Source organism: Phytophthora sojae (genome assembly GCF_000149755.1).
Source record: "Phytophthora sojae unplaced genomic scaffold PHYSOscaffold_6, whole genome shotgun sequence".
Lineage (NCBI taxonomy): Eukaryota > Oomycota > Peronosporomycetes > Peronosporales > Peronosporaceae > Phytophthora > Phytophthora sojae.
The window spans coordinates 4,628,198-4,650,282 of NW_009258120.1; the positions used below are offsets into that span (position 1 = coordinate 4,628,198).

The 22,085-nt window shown below is 56.5% G+C and overlaps 5 protein-coding genes across 5 annotated transcripts in view; 3 read left to right on the forward strand and 2 right to left on the reverse strand.

Annotated features, from left to right (window-relative positions):
- Nucleotides 1-1,272: 1,272 nt before the first annotated feature.
- On the reverse strand, nt 1,273-3,649 carry PHYSODRAFT_317051 (hypothetical protein; the record flags this gene model as incomplete). Its single annotated transcript, XM_009533471.1, has 4 exons — nt 1,273-1,775; nt 1,884-2,872; nt 2,914-3,508; nt 3,550-3,649. 4 exons carry the CDS (start codon nt 3,647-3,649, stop codon nt 1,273-1,275), a joined length of 2,187 nt encoding a protein of 728 aa, XP_009531766.1.
- A 579-nt stretch (nt 3,650-4,228) lies between these two features.
- PHYSODRAFT_510898 (hypothetical protein) lies at nt 4,229-4,438 on the forward strand (the record flags this gene model as incomplete). Its single annotated transcript, XM_009533472.1, has 1 exon — nt 4,229-4,438. A coding segment is annotated over one exon (210 nt), but the record flags the coding sequence as incomplete, so codon positions are not given.
- Nucleotides 4,439-6,965: 2,527 nt separating this feature from the next.
- On the forward strand, nt 6,966-9,991 carry PHYSODRAFT_303504 (structural maintenace of chromosomes ABC transporter; the record flags this gene model as incomplete). The annotated part of the gene is made up of 7 exons (XM_009533473.1): nt 6,966-7,258; nt 7,312-7,551; nt 7,630-7,870; nt 7,912-8,172; nt 8,238-8,690; nt 8,900-9,185; nt 9,555-9,991. 7 exons carry the CDS (start codon nt 6,966-6,968, stop codon nt 9,989-9,991), a joined length of 2,211 nt encoding a protein of 736 aa, XP_009531768.1.
- Nucleotides 9,992-10,613: 622 nt separating this feature from the next.
- On the reverse strand, nt 10,614-13,212 carry PHYSODRAFT_303505 (hypothetical protein; the record flags this gene model as incomplete). The annotated part of the gene is made up of 2 exons (XM_009533474.1): nt 10,614-12,015; nt 12,149-13,212. The coding sequence occupies 2 exons, from the start codon at nt 13,210-13,212 to the stop codon at nt 10,614-10,616; spliced, it is 2,466 nt and encodes an 821-aa protein (XP_009531769.1).
- A 284-nt stretch (nt 13,213-13,496) lies between these two features.
- Nucleotides 13,497-22,085, forward strand: part of PHYSODRAFT_303506 (hypothetical protein) — a gene marked incomplete at both ends in the record, with an annotated part of 52,192 nt that continues 43,603 nt past the window's right edge. Inside the window, one exon of the mRNA XM_009533475.1 lies at nt 13,497-22,056. Coding sequence (XP_009531770.1) covers nt 13,497-22,056 — 8,560 coding nt within the window. The remainder of the gene's footprint in view (nt 22,057-22,085) is intronic.

Consider the following 22,085-nt stretch of genomic DNA (forward strand, 5'->3'; position numbering starts at 1 on the left):
AAGAACTGGGCGCATTGAGCAAGTGGTGTGCCGAATACTGTACTAGCTTCTTGACGGTCAATGGCCGCTGACTTCATCGGTGGCAAATCCTAGGAAATGATAACTTTTTATGCTGGTGACCATTCCAGACGCATCTGGGTACCAGTAACACTGCACTAGCACCACTACTCTATTAGGGGTAGTCAGAGTTGCTCACAGATGCCGGATTCAGAAGAGAGCGGGTGGAAACTACAGATAAACATACCGTTTCTACAGAAGGTGCTCCAAAAATACAGACGTGCCAACTTGACGACTTTTGATTGGTTTTGAACCACAATATTCCCAATAGCGCCAGCTAATGCTTCACAATACGGCTATCCCAAGTTTGTCTTTGGCGGAGGCGCGCATTCACTTACTGGTTGAATTTTGCGCCCACCAGCACACACCGACGAGCAGCCCGACATACATTCGTGGCTGGGCAGAGCTGCAGGGTAATGTATAAAAGCCAGCCTCAGGTTCGCCAGCTAAACCTCGACATCACTTCGAGCTAGTGAACACTTCGGAGACGTGTAAGAACACAGGGCGCATCGCAAGAGTCCGTGGCAGCATGGAAGATTAATGAGATAGTGGTTACTTTAATGTACTCGAATCGCTGGCAGCGACAAAATATCTCTTGTGTGTGTTTTTAGGATGCGTGGCGATAAGATAAGAAACATCTTCGTCGTTTTGGCCTCCCGCCTTCTTCGCTTAGCTTTGTGCCGGGGTTGTCTTGGTCTGCTTCGAGTTGACGGCCCTGTGTCACGCGTTATGACAGGCAGATCGGGTTGTGGACGGTATGAAGAGAGAGTGCCGTCAACAGAATACAACCCGGCAAAGCAGGCCGGCAAGAATTTTGAATACCAAGCTTTTTTGTTTTCGTTTTCAGTTTCAGCATGTTGTTGTCACTTAACTTGAATACCAATACCAACCTTTTTAACTGCCGGCTGTGAGTTTTATCTTTTGAAAGATGTTTAAAGCCAAAGTTTAAGCCGAACACCTCAGAAGTTGACTATTCGCGACTGTCAGTCTCACATACCGACACGCACAGCAGTCAGGCATGGATACGCTGATAATCAGTTTTGCGAAAAATTACTCAAGCATCAGAAACAATACTCAGCAAAACTTCTAATGTTTGTGTCGCCATCAACTTTCGAGCACGCAGGACGATACTTCGCTACGGCTGCCCTTAGCTAGGGTGCCAGTGTATGCATTGCGTTTATTCCAGCATGGCTTAAGCTTCCTTTGCTTCGTCATCTAGTTCCTGGCCTTTGCGAAAGAAAACTCTGCCAGATAATCTATGGGATCGGTGGGCTGCACCTTGACGACTTCCAGCATTCCCTCCGTGAGTGCTGGCAAGACGGTGTCCATGAGATACGTCCTCAGAGGCTTTGCTCGCGTCTCCAGTAGTTCGACTTCCTCGCGTTGTAGCAACTCAAGCCGTGTGCGTTCCTGAGCGAGTTTTGCCTGTTGAGCGGCCTCGTCCTGAGCATCCTGCTCCTGAGTGCGCTGGGCTGCACGGATCTCAGCTTCACGAGCTTGTTTCTTGGCAGCACGGCGCTGTTCACGCAGCTCAGCGCGCGTAGGGTGAAAGTTGCGAGGTGCTCGACCTCCTTGCTCCATGTAACGCTGGACGGGAGCAGTGAACGCGGCTTCGTCACGATATGCATGATCGTCTCGCAAAGACAGCTCCAGCACTTCCACACCTTCTGCCTTCGGCTCAGTCGCGTCGGGAGTATGCTTTGGCTTCTCGAACACAGCTCCAGAGCTTCAATGTTGGCCTCGAACTCATCAAAGCGCCGAGCGAAAAAATGCGTCTTGTGTGTTCTCTGTGCGCTCAGCTTCAGCCTCCGACAACGACTGCGCACGGATCTCCAGCAGCGTCCGCGGGGCCTGCAGCACCATCACTCGGTTGGGCGCGAGAACGAGTCGTCGGGGCTTCAGACGTGCCAGCACCGCCTCGATATCTACTGCTGGCGCAGTAGTTCCCCCCTCGGCATTCTCGTCTCCACCTGCAGCCTCACCGCCATCGGCCGCCTCAACTGGGCCACTGTTGCAATTTTCACCAGCTTCGCCCGACCCTTCACCTTCTCCGTCAGGGTTGCCATCACCACTAGGCTCCGGTGCGATGATTAATTTTGCCTGGGACGCAGAGATCGGGAGTCCATCAAGCACGTATGCCTGGTTACGGCACGCAGCACTGCGCAGCTTCCAACGTAGCAAAGCTACCAGTGCGGTTTTAGGGAGCTGGTGGGTGTTCTCACTCGAGCCACTGGTTAAAGTCGGAGCCCATTGCTGCAGCTCGTCCCGCAACTTCCGAGTCTCTGAAACCTCTGGGACCTCGTTCTGCTTCTCACCGTCGTTCTCCTGCTGCCCTCCGTCACTCTCGGGATCAGCCTGAACAACTTTGGTCGGAAGTGAAGGCGCGGCGTCGTTTTCAGGCGCAAAAAGCTCGTTCAGCAGCGTCGTCGGGGACAAATACGGCAGATAGGAATCTCTCGCAAGTCGCCGGCCAAGCAGGGCTTTACCGGCACGAGGTGCACCAAGGACAACCGTGCGCAGTGGACGCAAGTCCATCGCATGGATGAAATCGTCAACGAAGAAGGCCAGATTCCCGAGAAGACCGCGCGAATAGTGGCGCCACTCTTCCGGTGCCACCAACGAATGCATCGCTCCAGCGGACGTGTCGAAGCGCAAGTGAAGCTGAAGTGGTGCTACAAGTTCCTCCTCCTCATCCAGTAGCAGTGCATCAGCTTCACCGTCAGCGGCACTGGTAGAGTCGTCGCGATCACGTACGTGCCCCGAGGCGAGCAAGGTGCTGACTCCTCGGCACACGTCGCGCAGGGTCGTACTACTGCTGGTCTTGTCCACAGCAAGTATTTCTTCGGAGGTGGCGACGGCGACGCTGCCACGCGGAAAACCAGGAGCGCCAGGTCGTAGAGACTGATCATGGGCAGCAAATTTCGACCTTGGGTAGGGGCGGCAAGACTCGGCACCAAAAGCGGCCGATTCGGATTCAACCAGGCCTCGCGGAAGATCAGCTGAAGCTGTGACTGGGCCCCACCATCGGCACCTACGATGCAGGTTTCAAGCTCCCCCGTGCGATGCGCGCTCAAGATCTGCGTCTCGGTAGTTTTGAGGTCCGCGTACTTGCGCGCTGGCCGGCGCGACTTGAAGTCGTCCTCAACGTGAGCGGCACCTGCGCCCGAAGCAGCGAATGGCGCGTTCTTGCTCCACGACAGCACCGAGGACACGGCGATGAAACGCTTCACGCTGTCCCCTTCGCCTTCGTTCGCGTCCTCGTCACCTTTCGTCGTCCCGCGTTTCTCGCAAGCTTTGAGCGTCTCCATGGCGAGTTTCGGGTCGCTCACCAATGCGGTGACCACGACCACGTCCGCGAGCTGCACAAGTCGACGCCACACCGTTGGGTCGCTCTGAAGTGCGACGAGCTCCTTGACGGCCCCCTCAACGTCGCTGCTCGGGTGGCTCTGCTCTGCAATTGGCGCTTGAGCGCCGCCAGCTCCGACTTGCCACCGCGGGCGGCCGTGCCCACGACCTCGAGTCCTGCATCCTGGCAGTTGCGTGCCAACTCGGCCGAGAGTGACGACCCCAAGTCCGTGATGAAGACGCGCATGTTCGAGCGTGCTTTGACCCAATGTGAAGTTTCGCCAAATGCAGGAAGGGGTTCTCGATTCGAGATGCCGGCAGTTGCAGTAACTCCGACTATTTTTGCATCGATGATGGTGTATATTGGGCACGGCGAGAAGCGGTAGGCGAATTTCAAGGCTCGACAACCCCAGGACGTACTGGGATGTGCATACATCTACCAATATCCCAGTGGGCTTTGCACGCTTAATCCTCAGCGGCGACAATGAAAAAGGAACTCGCACCGCTCTCCACGGGCCCGAAAAGCATCGCTTCGTCGTCACATCCTCGGCAACGCAATGGTACGGATGAGTAGGCTAGCATCTTTGCTTGTCAACACTTGTGATAAAACGCTCACCTTTTATTTACACTTGGATGCAACCAGTGGGCATACTCGAAGTCAAGATGAAGCACCGGCTGCAGGAAGACCAGAAGGCTGTTGCCGTGGGTGTTTTGTGTAAGCCAGGCAAGCAACATACCTGCGCTTTGCACAAACTTGGACACTCGGGATAATGGGGCGTTGAGGGACGCGCTGCTACTGCTTCAGCAACTCGCACAAACTCCAGGAGTGGGGCCGCTGCTGGTGCCGTATTACCGACAGGTCCTGCCGATACTGAACATGTTCAAGAACAAGCGTCGTTACCTTGGAGATGATGTAGATTTCCGACAGCAGCGTTCACAGGACCTTGCGCTGGAGCTGCTGGAACGAACAGGGGGTGAGGACGCATTTATTAACATCAAGTACATGGTCCCAACATACGAAAGCGCGCTGAGCTGACAACAATAGGCAAGGTAACAAAATATTAGCACGGTACATTAGTGGAGGGGCGATGGCTTCATACTCGTCACTTCACTCGTTTGTCTTGATCACATGCTCTCGTCTTCTACTGGTACAGGTACACTCTGTGGCTGCAACTTGTCAAGTTCTGCTTGGTGGCGCTTGTGGATGCGTTGGATTTCGTCCTCGCACTCGCGGACTTGAAGCTCTTCCACGTGGGCACGAAGTTTCTCGCTTTCCTCGGCATATTTGCGCTCGCGTTTCTGCGGTAAATCTACTAAGTAAAGTATAGCTGTGAGTGAGCGCCGGCCGTTTCTGATGCCACATTTTAGACTGGACTCAAGAGGTCATAGTTTTTTGTGAGGGAGGAGCAGCATGAGGCAGGGACGGTCGAAAGCAGGGACGGTCGAGGTTCTTCGTTCTTCGCACCAGCAGCGTTTCGCGACCCCGAGCACTACAAATCGCCCAACAGTGAAAATGCTCTCATAATTCGTCATCTTACATCATGTAAGTTACATGTGTTTATGGACATAGGGTTCGTCATCGCACCTACTGTTTTCGTCAGATGTCTTATTGCTCACGTGATGCCACGCTATTGATCGCTGAGTTCGTGCTGGTCACGCGACCTACCGCTCAATACAACTGAGCGAAGCGCGTCCTAGATGTCGGGATGATAACCCACAAGTTTTCTTCACTGACACCACAGCCATTGTGTTTTTTTTCCCAGCACGAACCGATTCAATTGCTTAATAGTAGTGTATGCAAACGGGTTTTCGCCACGGTCAATGATTGCACACGACCCACTCAGCACGAACGAAGTAACAAGTGTTGCCGGAGTCTGTAGCAACCACGGTGGGTGCAGGTGCTGGGGAGCCACTGGGGACGGCTTCATCTCGCGTCCCAGACGCGTATGTCTTGCGAACGAGCCGATCACCTCAGCCATCACCTGCGAGGCTACGGCGGAGAACTCCTTTTTCACCGGATCGATAAAGAGTTTCTACAGGTAAAGCAACATCCAAGTGTGGTGTCAAATAACAGCAGTGTATCGGCAACTCTGGGCCAGGAATCGTCACCTTAATACGGTCGTCGAACCGGATGATAGCCTGGAACAGGTTCACGTTCTCGGAAGCAGAGCTGTCTTCGATCAGCTTGCTGTAAATAAGCGCCAGGATGTCGCACAGCGACAGCAACACCTCTCGGTAGTCCAGCGGGAAAGGCTACAAGTACACAAGAGCACGCGCCGTATTAGCGCCACAGCAGCCCCACATAAGCGTGAAACGAGCAAGCCAGGCGTCATGAGACGGCGATATACCGGACGCTGGTGCCAGTTGTGCATCGTGGGTCGGAACGGCTTGTCGGCCGAGTACTGCGGACTGTTCTCCTGGTCCAGCGGCTCATGCTGCGTACTTGACGTCGCCACTATCAATTCCCTTACCATTCCCTGCACCGTCGACGACGAGAAGTAAAACTCGAGCTCCTCCAGCAGCTGGCAGCAGTCCAAGGCCAGCAGCTCCGGGTGCAGCGACTCCCCCACGAGCCTGCCGAGTCCAATACCGAGGTAGAAGAACTGCGCGCCCCGCCGGATGCTCTGCTTGTCTCCGAGGTGGTTCATCACCTGCTGCTCCCTCAGCAGCGCCACGTTGAGCCAGTAGTTGGGTCCTTCGTGCATGGCCTTGAGGTAGTTCCAGTCCGAGCGCCGGTGCTGCACCAGGTCCTCCAGGATGCGCATCCGCTGCTGGGCCGTCACCTGGCGCAGTATCGCCGCCTCCTGGGCCGCCGCCGCAGCTGCCGCCACCTCTGCAGCGGCTCGATCGGCCGCGTTGCTGGCGCGGTCCTCGGCCTCGTCCCCGGCTTGGCTGACACTGGAGCTCTGCGACGAGAAGAGCAGCGAGCCGAAGGACGACGACGCGCTGGCCAGTGACGACGTGAGCCCCGAGGTGAGCGACGCAACGGACGCCAAGGGGTCGGCCATGGATGCGTCCGCGGCCGCGCCGCTGGGTGAGGAAGTGTCGGGCTCCGATGTCTCGGAGGTGACGCTGCTGGGGCTCTTGGCTAAAGGCGACAGAACTTTACGCCCGCTTTTCGCCAGCTTGGACGCCATGGAGCGCGCCGCGGACGAGGCCTTGGACGGCAGATTGGACGACGAAGAGCTGCGGCGGTTACTAGTGTTGCTGCTGCCGTCGTCGTCCCCAACGCTGGCCTCCGATTTGTCGCCCTCGGCTTCGGCATCGTCACGGCGAGTAGGGTAGTCCGGCAGCGCAGAGGGCGGCGGAGGCAGCGGCGCCAGCACCTCCTGCTCGCTCAGCGCGGACGCGTCCGCTGCTGCTACAGCGGGCGACGCCGCGTCAGCCTGGCGTTGAATCCATTTTGGCGTGTGGATCGTCAACTTCTGGATGATCTCAGTCGCGACATAAAAGTAGGACAACTTTTCGTCGTTTTATAACGCCTCTAAATACACGACACATGCTAACGCCTATAACGCCCGGCAAGCTTCTTCACGTCGAGGCGGCCTGCGGCCGGAGCGACTATGGGGCGCATTGCGCGGCTGGAGCTCGAGAACTTCAAGTCGTACGGCGGCGCGCACGTGGTGGGGCCCTTCCAGCGCTTCACGGCGCTGGTGGGGCCCAACGGCAGCGGCAAGAGCAACCTCATAGACGCCATCTCGTTCGTGCTGGGCGTGCACTCGCGCCATTTGCGCTCGACGCAGCTCAAGCACCTGATCCACAAGGCCCCAAGTGACGACGACACAACCAGCGCCCGCGCCGCCGCCGTCACGCTCGTCTACGAGCTGGCGGACGGCGAGGCGCCTCCCTCCGCCTCGTGCGCGGCCCAGCAGCAGACGTCACAGTCACCGTCGTCTCAAAACTTTTGAGTCAAAAGAAGGTGCGGTTCACGCGCCTCATCTCGGAGAAAGGTGTGGGCTCGTACCGCATCGACGCGCGCGACGTCAGCGCCGAGACGTACCAGGCGCAGCTCAAGGAGCTCGGCATCCTGGTCAAGGCGCGCAACTTTTTGGTCTTCCAGGGGGACGTCGAGAGCATCGCCAGCAAGAGCCCGGACGAGCTCACCAAGTTCTTCGAGCAGATCTCCATGTCGGACGAGCTCAAGGCCGAGTACGAGCAGCTGCTGGAGGAGAAGAAACATTGCAGAAGCTGAGAAGAGCATACAGAATGCTGACGAGGAGAATCGAGGCCAGGCTCAGAAAAAGAAAAGCTCTCACAGCAGCTGGACCGAGTCACAAACAAGCTGCGCGACCTGAAAGGCGACAAGCGGCAGTCGCAGGCAGAAGCGCGCCAGGCAGAGACACTGGAGACGCTGAAAAGAGTGTACCCCGGTGTTCGTGGCCGCCTCGTAGATCTGTCCAAGCCGATCCAACGCAAGTACAACATGGCCGTGACCGTGGCGACTGGAAAGCACATGGATGCAATTGTGGTACAGTAACAGACTACAGGACAGGCCAAGACTGCATTCAGTATCTCCGTGAGTCTCGTGCAGGTAGCGCGCAGTTTATTCCTCTGGATAAGATCCGTGTAAAGCCTATCAATGAGCGCTTTCGTGGTCTGGGCTACAATATCAAGATGGTCGTCGACGTGATTGAATGCGACGCGGAGATTGAGCCGGCGTTGCACTATGCAGTTGGTGATACTGTTGTATGTGACTCTATTGACATCGCCCGGGACCTGTGCTTCCATCGGAACGAGAAGGTGAAAGCTGTGACATTGGACGGAATGGTGGTGAGCAAGAACGGCAGTATGACGCCAAGAATGACGTGCTTCGGGCTGGCCGCTGGGATGAAAAGGAGGTGGGGGCCTTGCAGCAACAAAAAGATGATCTCATCGACACAATCCGCGCAATGGAGCGGCATGGTGCTTCGTACGCAAAGTTGCAATCGTTACGGACACAACTGGAGGGGTTGAGAAGCCGACTCAGTCATGCTAAGGCAGACTTGGTGATTACTGAAACAAAACGACCAAAGATTCAAGCGCGAATTGATGAGGCCAAGAAGCGAATGGCCGAGATCATCGAGCCTGAGCTTCAGAAATATGGAGGGGCGGTCAGCTCTCGTAAGGGTAGCATTGCGGCGTTGCAGGAGCAAATCAATGGGGTAGAGGACGAAATGTTTGCAGATTTCAGCGAGGCTGTTGGTGTCGAGAGCATTCGAGTCTATGAAGAGAAGGTGTTGAAGCGACACCACAAGGCAATAGAGATGCGGCGCAAAATTACGGAGCATGAAGCCAAACTCCGTGCTCAGGTAATGATTTGGCGGTGCCTTGTAGTCGATTTATTGATGTTCTAACACAGTACCGTTGTATTGTTTTGGCTCAGATCGAGTACTTGCAGTCGCAGGATTTCAATCAACCCATGCTCGACGCAAAGGAGAGGGCAACTCGGGAAGCCGAACACCTGAAGCAATGAGCTGAAGAGGAAACCGGCTTGATGAAACGAGTGGCAGCGTTGCAGAAGGAAAGGAAGGAGCAAGAAGGACTACGCAAGAACTTGTCAGCAAAGGTGGAGGAGCTTGAGAAGGAGCTTCGGGAAATCGGCAGCAAGAAAGCCAAATACGAAGAAAGAAAGGGCAAAATTCAAAGAAGAATTGCTTCGGAGGAGATCGTACTGGAGCGCCTGAAGGATCACAAGACGGGGATTTTTAAGCGGGCGTCGCTGGATCAGGTCACACTACCAACTATTGCTTATCAATCCTCAAACGGCACCGAAGATGTCGAGATGGAAGAAGCCAATGCGACCGGTGTGCCGTCAAATACGAGCAGCTCAGCTGATCATGACAGCCTCGAGAGCTCAGATCTACTCGCAACGAACCAAGAAGTGGGTTTCTCGGCGCTTCCTGATGCGCATGTGGTGATGGATGATAAGGAGTTTGATGAGATCAACACCAAGTACGAAAAGCGCATCGGTGTGCTGCTCACTGAGCTGGAGCGTATGAAGCCAAACATGCGCGCGCTGGACAAATTCGACGTGATCCAGAACCGGATTGGGAAAGAGGAGGAGGAACTGGATCGTATCAAGCAGACGTCATTTGAAACAGCGACCAAGTTCGAGGAGGTCAAGCAAGCTCGCTTCGATCGATTCATGGAGGCGTTCAACCACATTTCCGGAGTGATCGACTCGACGTACAAGCAGCTTGCGAAGAACTCCAAGCACCCTCTGGGAGCCACGGCGTACTTGAATCTGGAGAACGCCGAGGAGCCCTACCTGAACGGAATGAAGTACAATGCGATGCCCCCGATGAAGCGCTTCCGCGAGATGGAACAATTGTCAGGTGGCGAGAAGACCGTTGCTGCTCTAGCTCTCCTCTTCGCGATCCACAACTACCGTCCGTCTCCATTCTTCGTGCTCGACGAAGTGGACGCCGCACTGGACAACGCGAACGTGAACAAGGTGTCGACGTACATTGCCAATTGCGACTTCCAGTGCGTGGTGATCTCGCTAAAGGACTCATTCTACGAGAAGGCTGACGCGCTCGTCGGCGTCTGCAAGAACATCACGCTGCAACAATCCAAGTCGATGACGCTGGATCTCACCAAGTTTGACTAACTCGACGTCGCTATGGAAGGCAGTGGTGCTGAAAGGGGTCAAGGACTGACTTATTATTTTCGCATGGGCTGCATACCGCCTACGGTGCTGTAGGGATGCAGCTTTTCAATCGATGACGAAGTTATAACGCGGTGTGCTTTCTTACTTGGAAGTACTACTTTTAGTCCCTTGGTAAGTTTTCAATGATGAAGACTTAGGCTGTTCATAGTGACCAATGAATCATTGGCAGTGAAACAAAGTCGTGCTGCACCCTAAGAGGCTCTGGAATTTAGGGATAGGCCCTATCCCAGTACTAACAGTAAGCAAGAACACTTGAAAAATCCCAAAGACTGTACAGCAGAATTAAACAGTTCTCAACTTCACACCCATTGTTGAGCTTTGCATTTGCGATTATCACGTAAGAAATGCAGCACTTGTGTCAACGCAGTTTCAACACGAGCACATCATCACGTGGTTCTTGTAGCCTTACCACTCCCATGTGGTTTGTATGAGTCAGTCACCATCTCACTACCCCTGTCAACGACGTCAAGCTAATTCCACGCTCTTCGAGTTTCGGGCCGCAGATCCCTTCGCCTCTACCATGAAAGAAGTCTCCATAACCACCAGCCGACGAAAAGTCGTACTATTGGTTTGCAGTCTGGACAACGTCCACTGAGGGTTTCGCAACAACAACTGCCTCTAGCGTCCTTTCTAGCTCGTCGATACCGGCAATCCCGAAAAACTCGCCACGATTACCTCGCGTAGATAAATCCAGCAGAATAACCTCATCGATGCCCGCGCGGTCGTCCTTCGAGTCTTCAGTCGAATATACGGCAAATTTGGCACCTTGAAACGTTTCATTGTGGAAGGTGTAGGCCGTTGCACACAAAATGAGAACGTTCAGTCGGGGAAGCGAGGACTTGGGCAACTGCAGGCACACCTTGCTAAACTTCTTGCACTCCTCACGTATGGTTTCCCCACCGACCTTGCTGGACTTGGCATAGTTTTTAACGGCGAGTCCAACTGTTACCATGGTACCTGACGACATCGTCATCAGCAGGATGTCGGGCGAAGATGACTTCGGAAGCGGCTTCAGGCTCAATTGTCCGTTTTCGAGCGCAAGGCCGTGGATCTCCATCAGCAACGCCTTCAAATCTCCCGGATGCGCGGTGGCTTCGGTTAACGACGACTGCTTCTTTCCCTTCGATGTTACTTGCGGCATTTCATATGTGATCTTCGCGAACTTCACCTTTGTGCGCCCAAAAGATGTATCTGCGAAAAATTCGGAGAGTACGTCGCTCGGACGTTTCTCCTCGTCAATAACCTCCTGGAACCGCGTCATGCAAAGCAGCTCGAACTCGTCAGGATGATCGATTGCCACCCGACCAAGTGCTGGTGCAGCTCTTTCAAGAAGTTCTCTGAACGGGTAGAAGGAACTTAGTGCCGCGTGCTGGATATGTTGTGGTATATGCAGCCTCGCCGTCTTCGATTCTCCTTCCCATGCGATTCCAAACATATCCACAATGGCGTCGTATGTGATTTCTTTGCCGCCCTGGTCTCTCCACCTTTGTCCTAGGTCTACTGCTTCGTCAGCGAGTAGAGCAGTCATCAAAAATCGAAGTGGCTCCTTGAAATTCCGCAAGCGTTCGCCAAACCGTTGCCAGTTCATTCTTTCCACCAACTGAAAAGGCGCATCATACGAGTTAAGTTCCTCAACGGATTGGCAAACTTTGAAAGCGCGAAGTAGTGATCGTGGATGTCCGAATGTTGTCTTGAACAGATGGTCAGCACTCTTCTTCACTTCGCCATCACTGAGATTAAAGTGCTGCTGAATGGTTTCCGTCTTCCCCTTGTCCCAATACGTCGTCTTAATAATTTCCTCGATTGCAGGTGACCGGAGAAGATTGAGGCTGAGTCTTTGGAAATCGACAAATCTGTTTGTCATTTCAACGCATGCGGTTGGTCTCAAACCGACGTAGCTCAGGAACGTTGCGCGACAGCAATCAAGAAAAATAACTTCTTGTTGGGAAACAACGGCCAAAGGGCTGTGTGCAGAATTCCACGAAGCATTCTCGTTTGGCGATGTCACCAAGCTTGACAGCGTCGAAGGCCGCGCCGATTTCGTCGATCACGATGAACAGTGGCCCAACTTCTTTCGTCAAACGTTTGAAGACTGACACCAGACCTGAATTGGTTTGCAGCGACTGGGGAGTGAGAGCACCGGGTAATCTGTCGTATTTCTCCTCGAAGAAATAACTGATCTGCTCCACGAAAGCAGCGTCGGCCATATCAGAATTAAACTTCAACTCGCTATCCAGGAGGTCCGTTCGGGAAAACTGAATCTGGATCGTGTGGCACTGCGTCAACGTGTCCAGGAAACTGTCTTTCCCTCGGTTGGGGTGAGCAGCCCACATTTGTTGGCATCTCCGAATGTACTCGGCACCAAACCTTGTTTTCCCGATGCCAAACACAGTGTCCACCAAGGGGACCACCCAATTTTCACCACCAAGTCCGATATTTGCGCGATTATAGTTGTTTGCGTGGAACTCTTGAAGTTGTAGCGTCGCGTGCTCACGGTTCACGAAAGCCATGATGCCATCTTGCACAGAATAGACAGGTTCCTCTTTTCGCCACACCCACTCCGTAACGCCAGCGGTTCTGTGTCGCTTCGCTGGACTCTCATCAGCTTCATCCTTCGTTTCCTCCCGCCCTCTTGTCCGTAGCACGGTCACGACGAGCGCCTCCTCCATCGTTTGACCAAGCGAATCAATGAGTGACTTGGCCTTCAAAGGCCCATCACTACCGTTGAACACCTGCACGTCGTTTATAGCGACGCCGGCGAGATAGGTAGTGCTGTATTTCACCTCCAATGCATCCTTTAGATGCTGAATCGTCTTATACTCGGGCAGTGGAACCGATGCTTCACTGGTGATGCGGCCATCGGCTGTCTTTATCTTGAACCAGACCTGGGGAACTTTCACGATGATGGGGTCCTCCTTCTCCACTCCGTAGTTCTCCAAACTGTCGTTCTCCGTCAGAAAACTCCCCTTCTCCTCTTCCTTGCTGTTTGCGAACACTTTGAGGTCTAACGTGTCAAGGTCGGCTGGGAAAAGGCCTCGTTTCGCAAGCAGATCGCAGAAATCACCAACAGCAGATCCAGCAGGAACCCTCAGCTGGTGGGAGCGACTCGTTTCCCCTTCGACCACACGGAAAGCGTTCCACGGCGCCGCCTGCGCCTCCATCGTTGTCGACTTATCTAGATCTAGACCTGAGGGTCGATACTGGCAGCGGCAGGCTGCCGATAGCCGCCGTTCTCGGCGGTGTTGGCCGTTCTACTTCATGTATGCAGTGCCTACAAACTAATGCCGGTCGCGTGCGCGGCTCGAATCGTGCCGGCGGAGCTGGCGGCGGCCGCGAACAACACATTTTGCCACATTATCTAGATCTAGACCTGAGGGTCGATACTGGCAGCGGCAGGCTGCCGATAGCCGCCGTTCTCGGCGGTGTTGGCCGTTCTACTTCATGTATGCAGTGCCTACAAACTAATGCCGGTCGCGTGCGCGGCTCGAATCGTGCCGGCGGAGCTGGCGGCGGCCGCGAACAACACATTTTGCCACATTATCTAGATCTAGACCTGAGGGTCGATACTGGCAGCGGCAGGCTGCCGATAGCCGCCGTTCTCGGCGGTGTTGGCCGTTCTACTTCATGTATGCAGTGCCTACAAACTAATGCCGGTCGCGTGCGCGGCTCGAATCGTGCCGGCGGAGCTGGCGGCGGCCGCGAACAACACATTTTGCCACATTATCTAGATCTAGACCTGAGGGTCGATACTGGCAGCGGCAGGCTGCCGATAGCCGCCGTTCTCGGCGGTGTTGGCCGTTCTACTTCATGTATGCAGTGCCTACAAACTAATGCCGGTCGCGTGCGCGGCTCGAATCGTGCCGGCGGAGCTGGCGGCGGCCGCGAACAACACATTTTGCCACATTATCTAGATCTAGACCTGAGGGTCGATACTGGCAGCGGCAGGCTGCCGATAGCCGCCGTTCTCGGCGGTGTTGGCCGTTCTACTTCATGTATGCAGTGCCTACAAACTAATGCCGGTCGCGTGCGCGGCTCGAATCGTGCCGGCGGAGCTGGCGGCGGCCGCGAACAACACATTTTGCCACATTATCTAGATCTAGACCTGAGGGTCGATACTGGCAGCGGCAGGCTGCCGATAGCCGCCGTTCTCGGCGGTGTTGGCCGTTCTACTTTATGTATGCAGTGCGTACAAACTAATGCCGGTCGCGTGCGCGGCTCGAATCGTGCCGGCGGAGCTGGCGGCGGCCGCGAACAACACATTTTGCCACATTATCTAGATCTAGACCTGAGGGTCGATACTGGCAGCGGCAGGCTGCCGATAGCCGCCGTTCTCGGCGGTGTTGGCCATTCTACTTCATGTATGCAGTGCCTACAAACAATTGCCGGTCGCGTGCGCGGCTCGAATCGTGCCGGCACAGCTGGCGGCGGCCGCGAACAACACATTTTGCCACATTATCTAGATCTAGACCTGAGGGTCGATACTGGCAGCGGCAGGCTGCCGATAGCCGCCGTTCTCGGCGGTGTTGGCCGTTCTACTTCATGTATGCAGTGCCTACAAACAATTGCCGGTCGCGTGCGCGGCTCGAATCGTGCCGGCAGAGCTGGCGGCGGCCGCGAACAACACATTTTGCCACATTATCTAGATCTAGACCTGAGGGTCGATACTGGCAGCGGCAGGCTGCCGATAGCCGCCGTTCTCGGCGGTGTTGGCCGTTCAACTTCATGTATGCAGTGCCTACAAACTAATGCCGGTCGCGTGCGCGGCTCGAATCGTGCCGGCGGAGCTGGCGGCGGCCGCGAACAACACATTTTGCCACATTATCTAGATCTAGACCTGAGGGTCGATACTGGCAGCGGCAGGCTGCCGATAGCCGCCGTTCTCGGCGGTGTTGGCCGTTCTACTTCATGTATGCAGTGCCTACAAACTAATGCCGGTCGCGTGCGCGGCTCGAATCGTGCCGGCGGAGCTGGCGGCGGCCGCGAACAACACATTTTGCCACATTATCTAGATCTAGACCTGAGGGTCGATACTGGCAGCGGCAGGCTGCCGATAGCCGCCGTTCTCGGCGGTGTTGGCCATTCAACTTCATGTATGCAGTGCCTACAAACTAATGCCGGTCGCGTGCGCGGCTCGAATCGTGCCGGCGGAGCTGGCGGCGGCCGCGAACAACACATTTTGCCACATTATCTAGATCTAGACCTGAGGGTCGATACTGGCAGCGGCAGGCTGCCGATAGCCGCCGTTCTCGGCGGTGTTGGCCATTCAACTTCATGTATGCAGTGCCTACAAACTAATGCCGGTCGCGTGCGCGGCTCGAATCGTGCCGGCGGAGCTGGCGGCGGCCGCGAACAACACATTTTGCCACATTATCTAGATCTAGACCTGAGGGTCGATACTGGCAGCGGCAGGCTGCCGATAGCCGCCGTTCTCGGCGGTGTTGGCCGTTCAACTTCATGTATGCAGTGCCTACAAACTAATGCCGGTCGCGTGCGCGGCTCGAATCGTGCCGGCGGAGCTGGCGGCGGCCGCGAACAACACATTTTGCCACATTATCTAGATCTAGACCTGAGGGTCGATACTAGCAGCGGCAGGCTGCCGATAGCCGCCGTTCTCGGCGGTGTTGGCCGTTCTACTTCATGTATGCAGTGCCTACAAACTAATGCCGGTCGCGTGCGCGGCTCGAATCGTGCCGGCGGAGCTGGCGGCGGCCGCGAACAACACATTTTGCCACATTATCTAGATCTAGACCTGAGGGTCGATACTGGCAGCGGCAGGCTGCCGATAGCCGCCGTTCTCGGCGGTGTTGGCCGTTCAACTTCATGTATGCAGTGCCTACAAACTAATGCCGGTCGCGTGCGCGGCTCGAATCGTGCCGGCAGAGCTGGCGGCGGCCGCGAACAACACATTTTGCCACATTATCTAGATCTAGACCTGAGGGTCGATACTGGCAGCGGCAGGCTGCCGATAGCCGCCGTTCTCGGCGGTGTTGGCCGTTCTACTTTACGTATGCAGTGCCTACAAACTAATGCCGGTCGCGTGCGCGGCTCGAATCGTGCCGGCGGAGCTGGCGGCGGCCGCGAACAACACATTTTGCCACATTATCTAGATCTAGACCTGAGGGTCGATACTAGCAGCGGCAGGCTGCCGATAGCCGCCGTTCTCGGCGGTGTTGGCCGTTCTACTTCATGTATGCAGTGCCTACAAACTAATGCCGGTCGCGTGCGCGGCTCGAATCGTGCCGGCGGAGCTGGCGGCGGCCGCGAACAACACATTTTGCCACATTATCTAGATCTAGACCTGAGGGTCGATACTGGCAGCGGCAGGCTGCCGATAGCCGCCGTTCTCGGCGGTGTTGGCCGTTCTACTTCATGTATGCAGTGCCTACAAAATAATGCCGGTCGCGTGCGCGGCTCGAATCGTGCCGGCGGAGCTGGCGGCGGCCGCGAACAACACATTTTGCCACATTATCTAGATCTAGACCTGAGGGTCGATACTGGCAGCGGCAGGCTGCCGATAGCCGCCGTTCTCGGCGGTGTTGGCCGTTCTACTTCATGTATGCAGTGCCTACAAACTAATGCCGGTCGCGTGCGCGGCTCGAATCGTGCCGGCGGAGCTGGCGGCGGCCGCGAACAACACATTTTGCCACATTATCTAGATCTAGACCTGAGGGTCGATACTGGCAGCGGCAGGCTGCCGATAGCCGCCGTTCTCGGCGGTGTTGGCCGTTCTACTTCATGTATGCAGTGCCTACAAACTAATGCCGGTCGCGTGCGCGGCTCGAATCGTGCCGGCGGAGCTGGCGGCGGCCGCGAACAACACATTTTGCCACATTATCTAGATCTAGACCTGAGGGTCGATACTGGCAGCGGCAGGCTGCCGATAGCCGCCGTTCTCGGCGGTGTTGGCCATTCAACTTCATGTATGCAGTGCCTACAAACTAATGCCGGTCGCGTGCGCGGCTCGAATCGTGCCGGCGGAGCTGGCGGCGGCCGCGAACAACACATTTTGCCACATTATCTAGATCTAGACCTGAGGGTCGATACTGGCAGCGGCAGGCTGCCGATAGCCGCCGTTCTCGGCGGTGTTGGCCGTTCTACTTCATGTATGCAGTGCCTACAAACTAATGCCGGTCGCGTGCGCGGCTCGAATCGTGCCGGCGGAGCTGGCGGCGGCCGCGAACAACACATTTTGCCACATTATCTAGATCTAGACCTGAGGGTCGATACTGGCAGCGGCAGGCTGCCGATAGCCGCCGTTCTCGGCGGTGTTGGCCGTTCTACTTCATGTATGCAGTGCCTACAAACTAATGCCGGTCGCGTGCGCGGCTCGAATCGTGCCGGCGGAGCTGGCGGCGGCCGCGAACAACACATTTTGCCACATTATCTAGATCTAGACCTGAGGGTCGATACTGGCAGCGGCAGGCTGCCGATAGCCGCCGTTCTCGGCGGTGTTGGCCGTTCAACTTCATGTATGCAGTGCCTACAAACTAATGCCGGTCGCGTGCGCGGCTCGAATCGTGCCGGCGGAGCTGGCGGCGGCCGCGAACAACACATTTTGCCACATTTTCAAAATCTAGACCTGAGGGTCGATACTAGCAGCGGCAGGCTGCCGATAGCCGCCGTTCTCGGCGGTGTTGGCCGTTCTACTTCATGTATGCAGTGCCTACAAACTAATGCCGGTCGCGTGCGCGGCTCGAATCGTGCCGGCGGAGCTGGCGGCGGCCGCGAACAACACATTTTGCCACATTATCTAGATCTAGACCTGAGGGTCGATACTGGCAGCGGCAGGCTGCCGATAGCCGCCGTTCTCGGCGGTGTTGGCCATTCAACTTCATGTATGCAGTGCCTACAAACTAATGCCGGTCGCGTGCGCGGCTCGAATCGTGCCGGCAGAGCTGGCGGCGGCCGCGAACAACACATTTTGCCACATTATCTAGATCTAGACCTGAGGGTCGATACTGGCAGCGGCAGGCTGCCGATAGCCGCCGTTCTCGGCGGTGTTGGCCGTTCTACTTTACGTATGCAGTGCCTACAAACTAATGCCGGTCGCGTGCGCGGCTCGAATCGTGCCGGCGGAGCTGGCGGCGGCCGCGAACAACACATTTTGCCACATTATCTAGATCTAGACCTGAGGGTCGATACTAGCAGCGGCAGGCTGCCGATAGCCGCCGTTCTCGGCGGTGTTGGCCGTTCTACTTCATGTATGCAGTGCGTACAAACTAATGCCGGTCGCGTGCGCGGCTCGAATCGTGCCGGCGGAGCTGGCGGCGGCCGCGAACAACACATTTTGCCACATTATCTAGATCTAGACCTGAGGGTCGATACTGGCAGCGGCAGGCTGCCGATAGCCGCCGTTCTCGGCGGTGTTGGCCGTTCTACTTCATGTATGCAGTGCCTACAAACTAATGCCGGTCGCGTGCGCGGCTCGAATCGTGCCGGCGGAGCTGGCGGCGGCCGCGAACAACACATTTTGCCACATTATCTAGATCTAGACCTGAGGGTCGATACTAGCAGCGGCAGGCTGCCGATAGCCGCCGTTCTCGGCGGTGTTGGCCGTTCTACTTCATGTATGCAGTGCCTACAAACTATTACCGGTCGCGTGCGCGGCTCGAATCGTGCCGGCGGAGCTGGCGGCGGTGGCGAACAACACATTTTGCCACATTTTCAAAATCTAGACCTGAGGGTCGATACTGGCAGCGGCAGGCTGCCGATAGCCGCCGTTCTCGGCGGTGTTGGCCGTTCTACTTTACGTATGCAGTGCCTACAAACTAATGCCGGTCGCGTGCGCGGCTCGAATCGTGCCGGCGGAGCTGGCGGCGGCCGCGAACAACACATTTTGCCACATTATCTAGATCTAGACCTGAGGGTCGATACTGGCAGCGGCAGGCTGCCGATAGCCGCCGTTCTCGGCGGTGTTGGCCGTTCTACTTCATGTATGCAGTGCCTACAAACTATTGCCGGTCGCGTGCGCGGCTCGAATCGTGCCGGCGGAGCTGGCGGCGGCCGCGAACAACACATTTTGCCACATTATCTAGATCTAGACCTGAGGGTCGATACTAGCAGCGGCAGGCTGCCGATAGCCGCCGTTCTCGGCGGTGTTGGCCGTTCAACTTCATGTATGCAGTGCCTACAAACAATTGCCGGTCGCGTGCGCGGCTCGAATCGTGCCGGCGGAGCTGGCGGCGGCCGCGAACAACACATTTTGCCACATTATCTAGATCTAGACCTGAGGGTCGATACTGGCAGCGGCAGGCTGCCGATAGCCGCCGTTCTCGGCGGTGTTGGCCGTTCTACTTCATGTATGCAGTGCCTACAAACTATTGCCGGTCGCGTGCGCGGCTCGAATCGTGCCGGCGGAGCTGGCGGCGGCCGCGAACAACACATTTTGCCACATTATCTAGATCTAGACCTGAGGGTCGATACTGGCAGCGGCAGGCTGCCGATAGCCGCCGTTCTCGGCGGTGTTGGCCGTTCTACTTTACGTATGCAGTGCCTACAAACTAATGCCGGTCGCGTGCGCGGCTCGAATCGTGCCGGCGGAGCTGGCGGCGGCCGCGAACAACACATTTTGCCACATTATCTAGATCTAGACCTGAGGGTCGATACTGGCAGCGGCAGGCTGCCGATAGCCGCCGTTCTCGGCGGTGTTGGCCGTTCTACTTCATGTATGCAGTGCCTACAAACTATTGCCGGTCGCGTGCGCGGCTCGAATCGTGCCGGCGGAGCTGGCGGCGGCCGCGAACAACACATTTTGCCACATTATCTAGATCTAGACCTGAGGGTCGATACTGGCAGCGGCAGGCTGCCGATAGCCGCCGTTCTCGGCGGTGTTGGCCGTTCTACTTTACGTATGCAGTGCCTACAAACTAATGCCGGTCGCGTGCGCGTCTCGAATCGTGCCGGCGGAGCTGACGGCGGCCGCGAACAACACATTTTGCCACATTATCTAGATCTAGACCTGAGGGTCGATACTAGCAGCGGCAGGCTGCCGATAGCCGCCGTTCTCGGCGGTGTTGGCCGTTCAACTTCATGTATGCAGTGCCTACAAACTAATGCCGGTCGCGTGCGCGGCTCGAATCGTGCCGGCGGAGCTGGCGGCGGCCGCGAACAACACATTTTGCCACATTATCTAGATCTAGACCTGAGGGTCGATACTGGCAGCGGCAGGCTGCCGATAGCCGCCGTTCTCGGCGGTGTTGGCCGTTCTACTTTACGTATGCAGTGCCTACAAACTAATGCCGGTCGCGTGCGCGTCTCGAATCGTGCCGGCGGAGCTGGCGGCGGCCGCGAACAACACATTTTGCCACATTATCTAGATCTAGACCTGAGGGTCGATACTGGCAGCGGCAGGCTGCCGATAGCCGCCGTTCTCGGCGGTGTTGGCCGTTCTACTTCATGTATGCAGTGCCTACAAACTAATGCCGGTCGCGTGCGCGGCTCGAATCGTGCCGGCGGAGCTGGCGGCGGCCGCGAACAACACATTTTGCCACATTATCAAAATCTAGACCTGAGGGTCGATACTGGCAGCGGCAGGCTGCCGATAGCCGCCGTTCTCGGCGGTGTTGGCCGTTCTACTTCATGTATGCAGTGCCTACAAAATAATGCCGGTCGCGTGCGCGGCTCGAATCGTGCCGGCGGAGCTGGCGGCGGCCGCGAACAACACATTTTGCCACATTATCTAGATCTAGACCTGAGGGTCGATACTGGCAGCGGCAGGCTGCCGATAGCCGCCGTTCTCGGCGGTGTTGGCCGTTCTACTTTACGTATGCAGTGCCTACAAACTAATGCCGGTCGCGTGCGCGTCTCGAATCGTGCCGGCGGAGCTGGCGGCGGCCGCGAACAACACATTTTGCCACATTATCTAGATCTAGACCTGAGGGTCGATACTGGCAGCGGCAGGCTGCCGATAGCCGCCGTTCTCGGCGGTGTTGGCCGTTCAACTTTATGTATGCAGTGCCTACAAACAATTGCCGGTCGCGTGCGCGGCTCGAATCGTGCCGGCGGAGCTGGCGGCGGCCGCGAACAACACATTTTGCCACATTATCTAGATCTAGACCTGAGGGTCGATACTGGCAGCGGCAGGCTGCCGATAGCCGCCGTTCTCGGCGGTGTTGGCCGTTCTACTTTACGTATGCAGTGCCTACAAACTAATGCCGGTCGCGTGCGCGTCTCGAATCGTGCCGGCGGAGCTGGCGGCGGCCGCGAACAACACATTTTGCCACATTATCTAGATCTAGACCTGAGGGTCGATACTGGCAGCGGCAGGCTGCCGATAGCCGCCGTTCTCGGCGGTGTTGGCCGTTCTACTTCATGTATGCAGTGCCTACAAACTAATGCCGGTCGCGTGCGCGTCTCGAATCGTGCCGGCGGAGCTGGCGGCGGCCGCGAACAACACATTTTGCCACATTATCTAGATCTAGACCTGAGGGTCGATACTGGCAGCGGCAGGCTGCCGATAGCCGCCGTTCTCGGCGGTGTTGGCCGTTCAACTTTATGTATGCAGTGCCTACAAACTAATGCCGGTCGCGTGCGCGGCTCGAATCGTGCCGGCGGAGCTGGCGGCGGCCGCGAACAACACATTTTGCCACATTATCTAGATCTAGACCTGAGGGTCGATACTGGCAGCGGCAGGCTGCCGATAGCCGCCGTTCTCGGCGGTGTTGGCCGTTCTACTTTACGTATGCAGTGCCTACAAACTAATGCCGGTCGCGTGCGCGTCTCGAATCGTGCCGGCGGAGCTGGCGGCGGCCGCGAACAACACATTTTGCCACATTATCTAGATCTAGACCTGAGGGTCGATACTGGCAGCGGCAGGCTGCCGATAGCCGCCGTTCTCGGCGGTGTTGGCCGTTCTACTTTACGTATGCAGTGCCTACAAACTAATGCCGGTCGCGTGCGCGTCTCGAATCGTGCCGGCGGAGCTGGCGGCGGCGAATCGTGCCGGCGGAGCTGGCGGCGGCCGCGAACAACACATTTTGCCACATTATCTAGATCTAGACCTGAGGGTCGATACTGGCAGCGGCAGGCTGCCGAT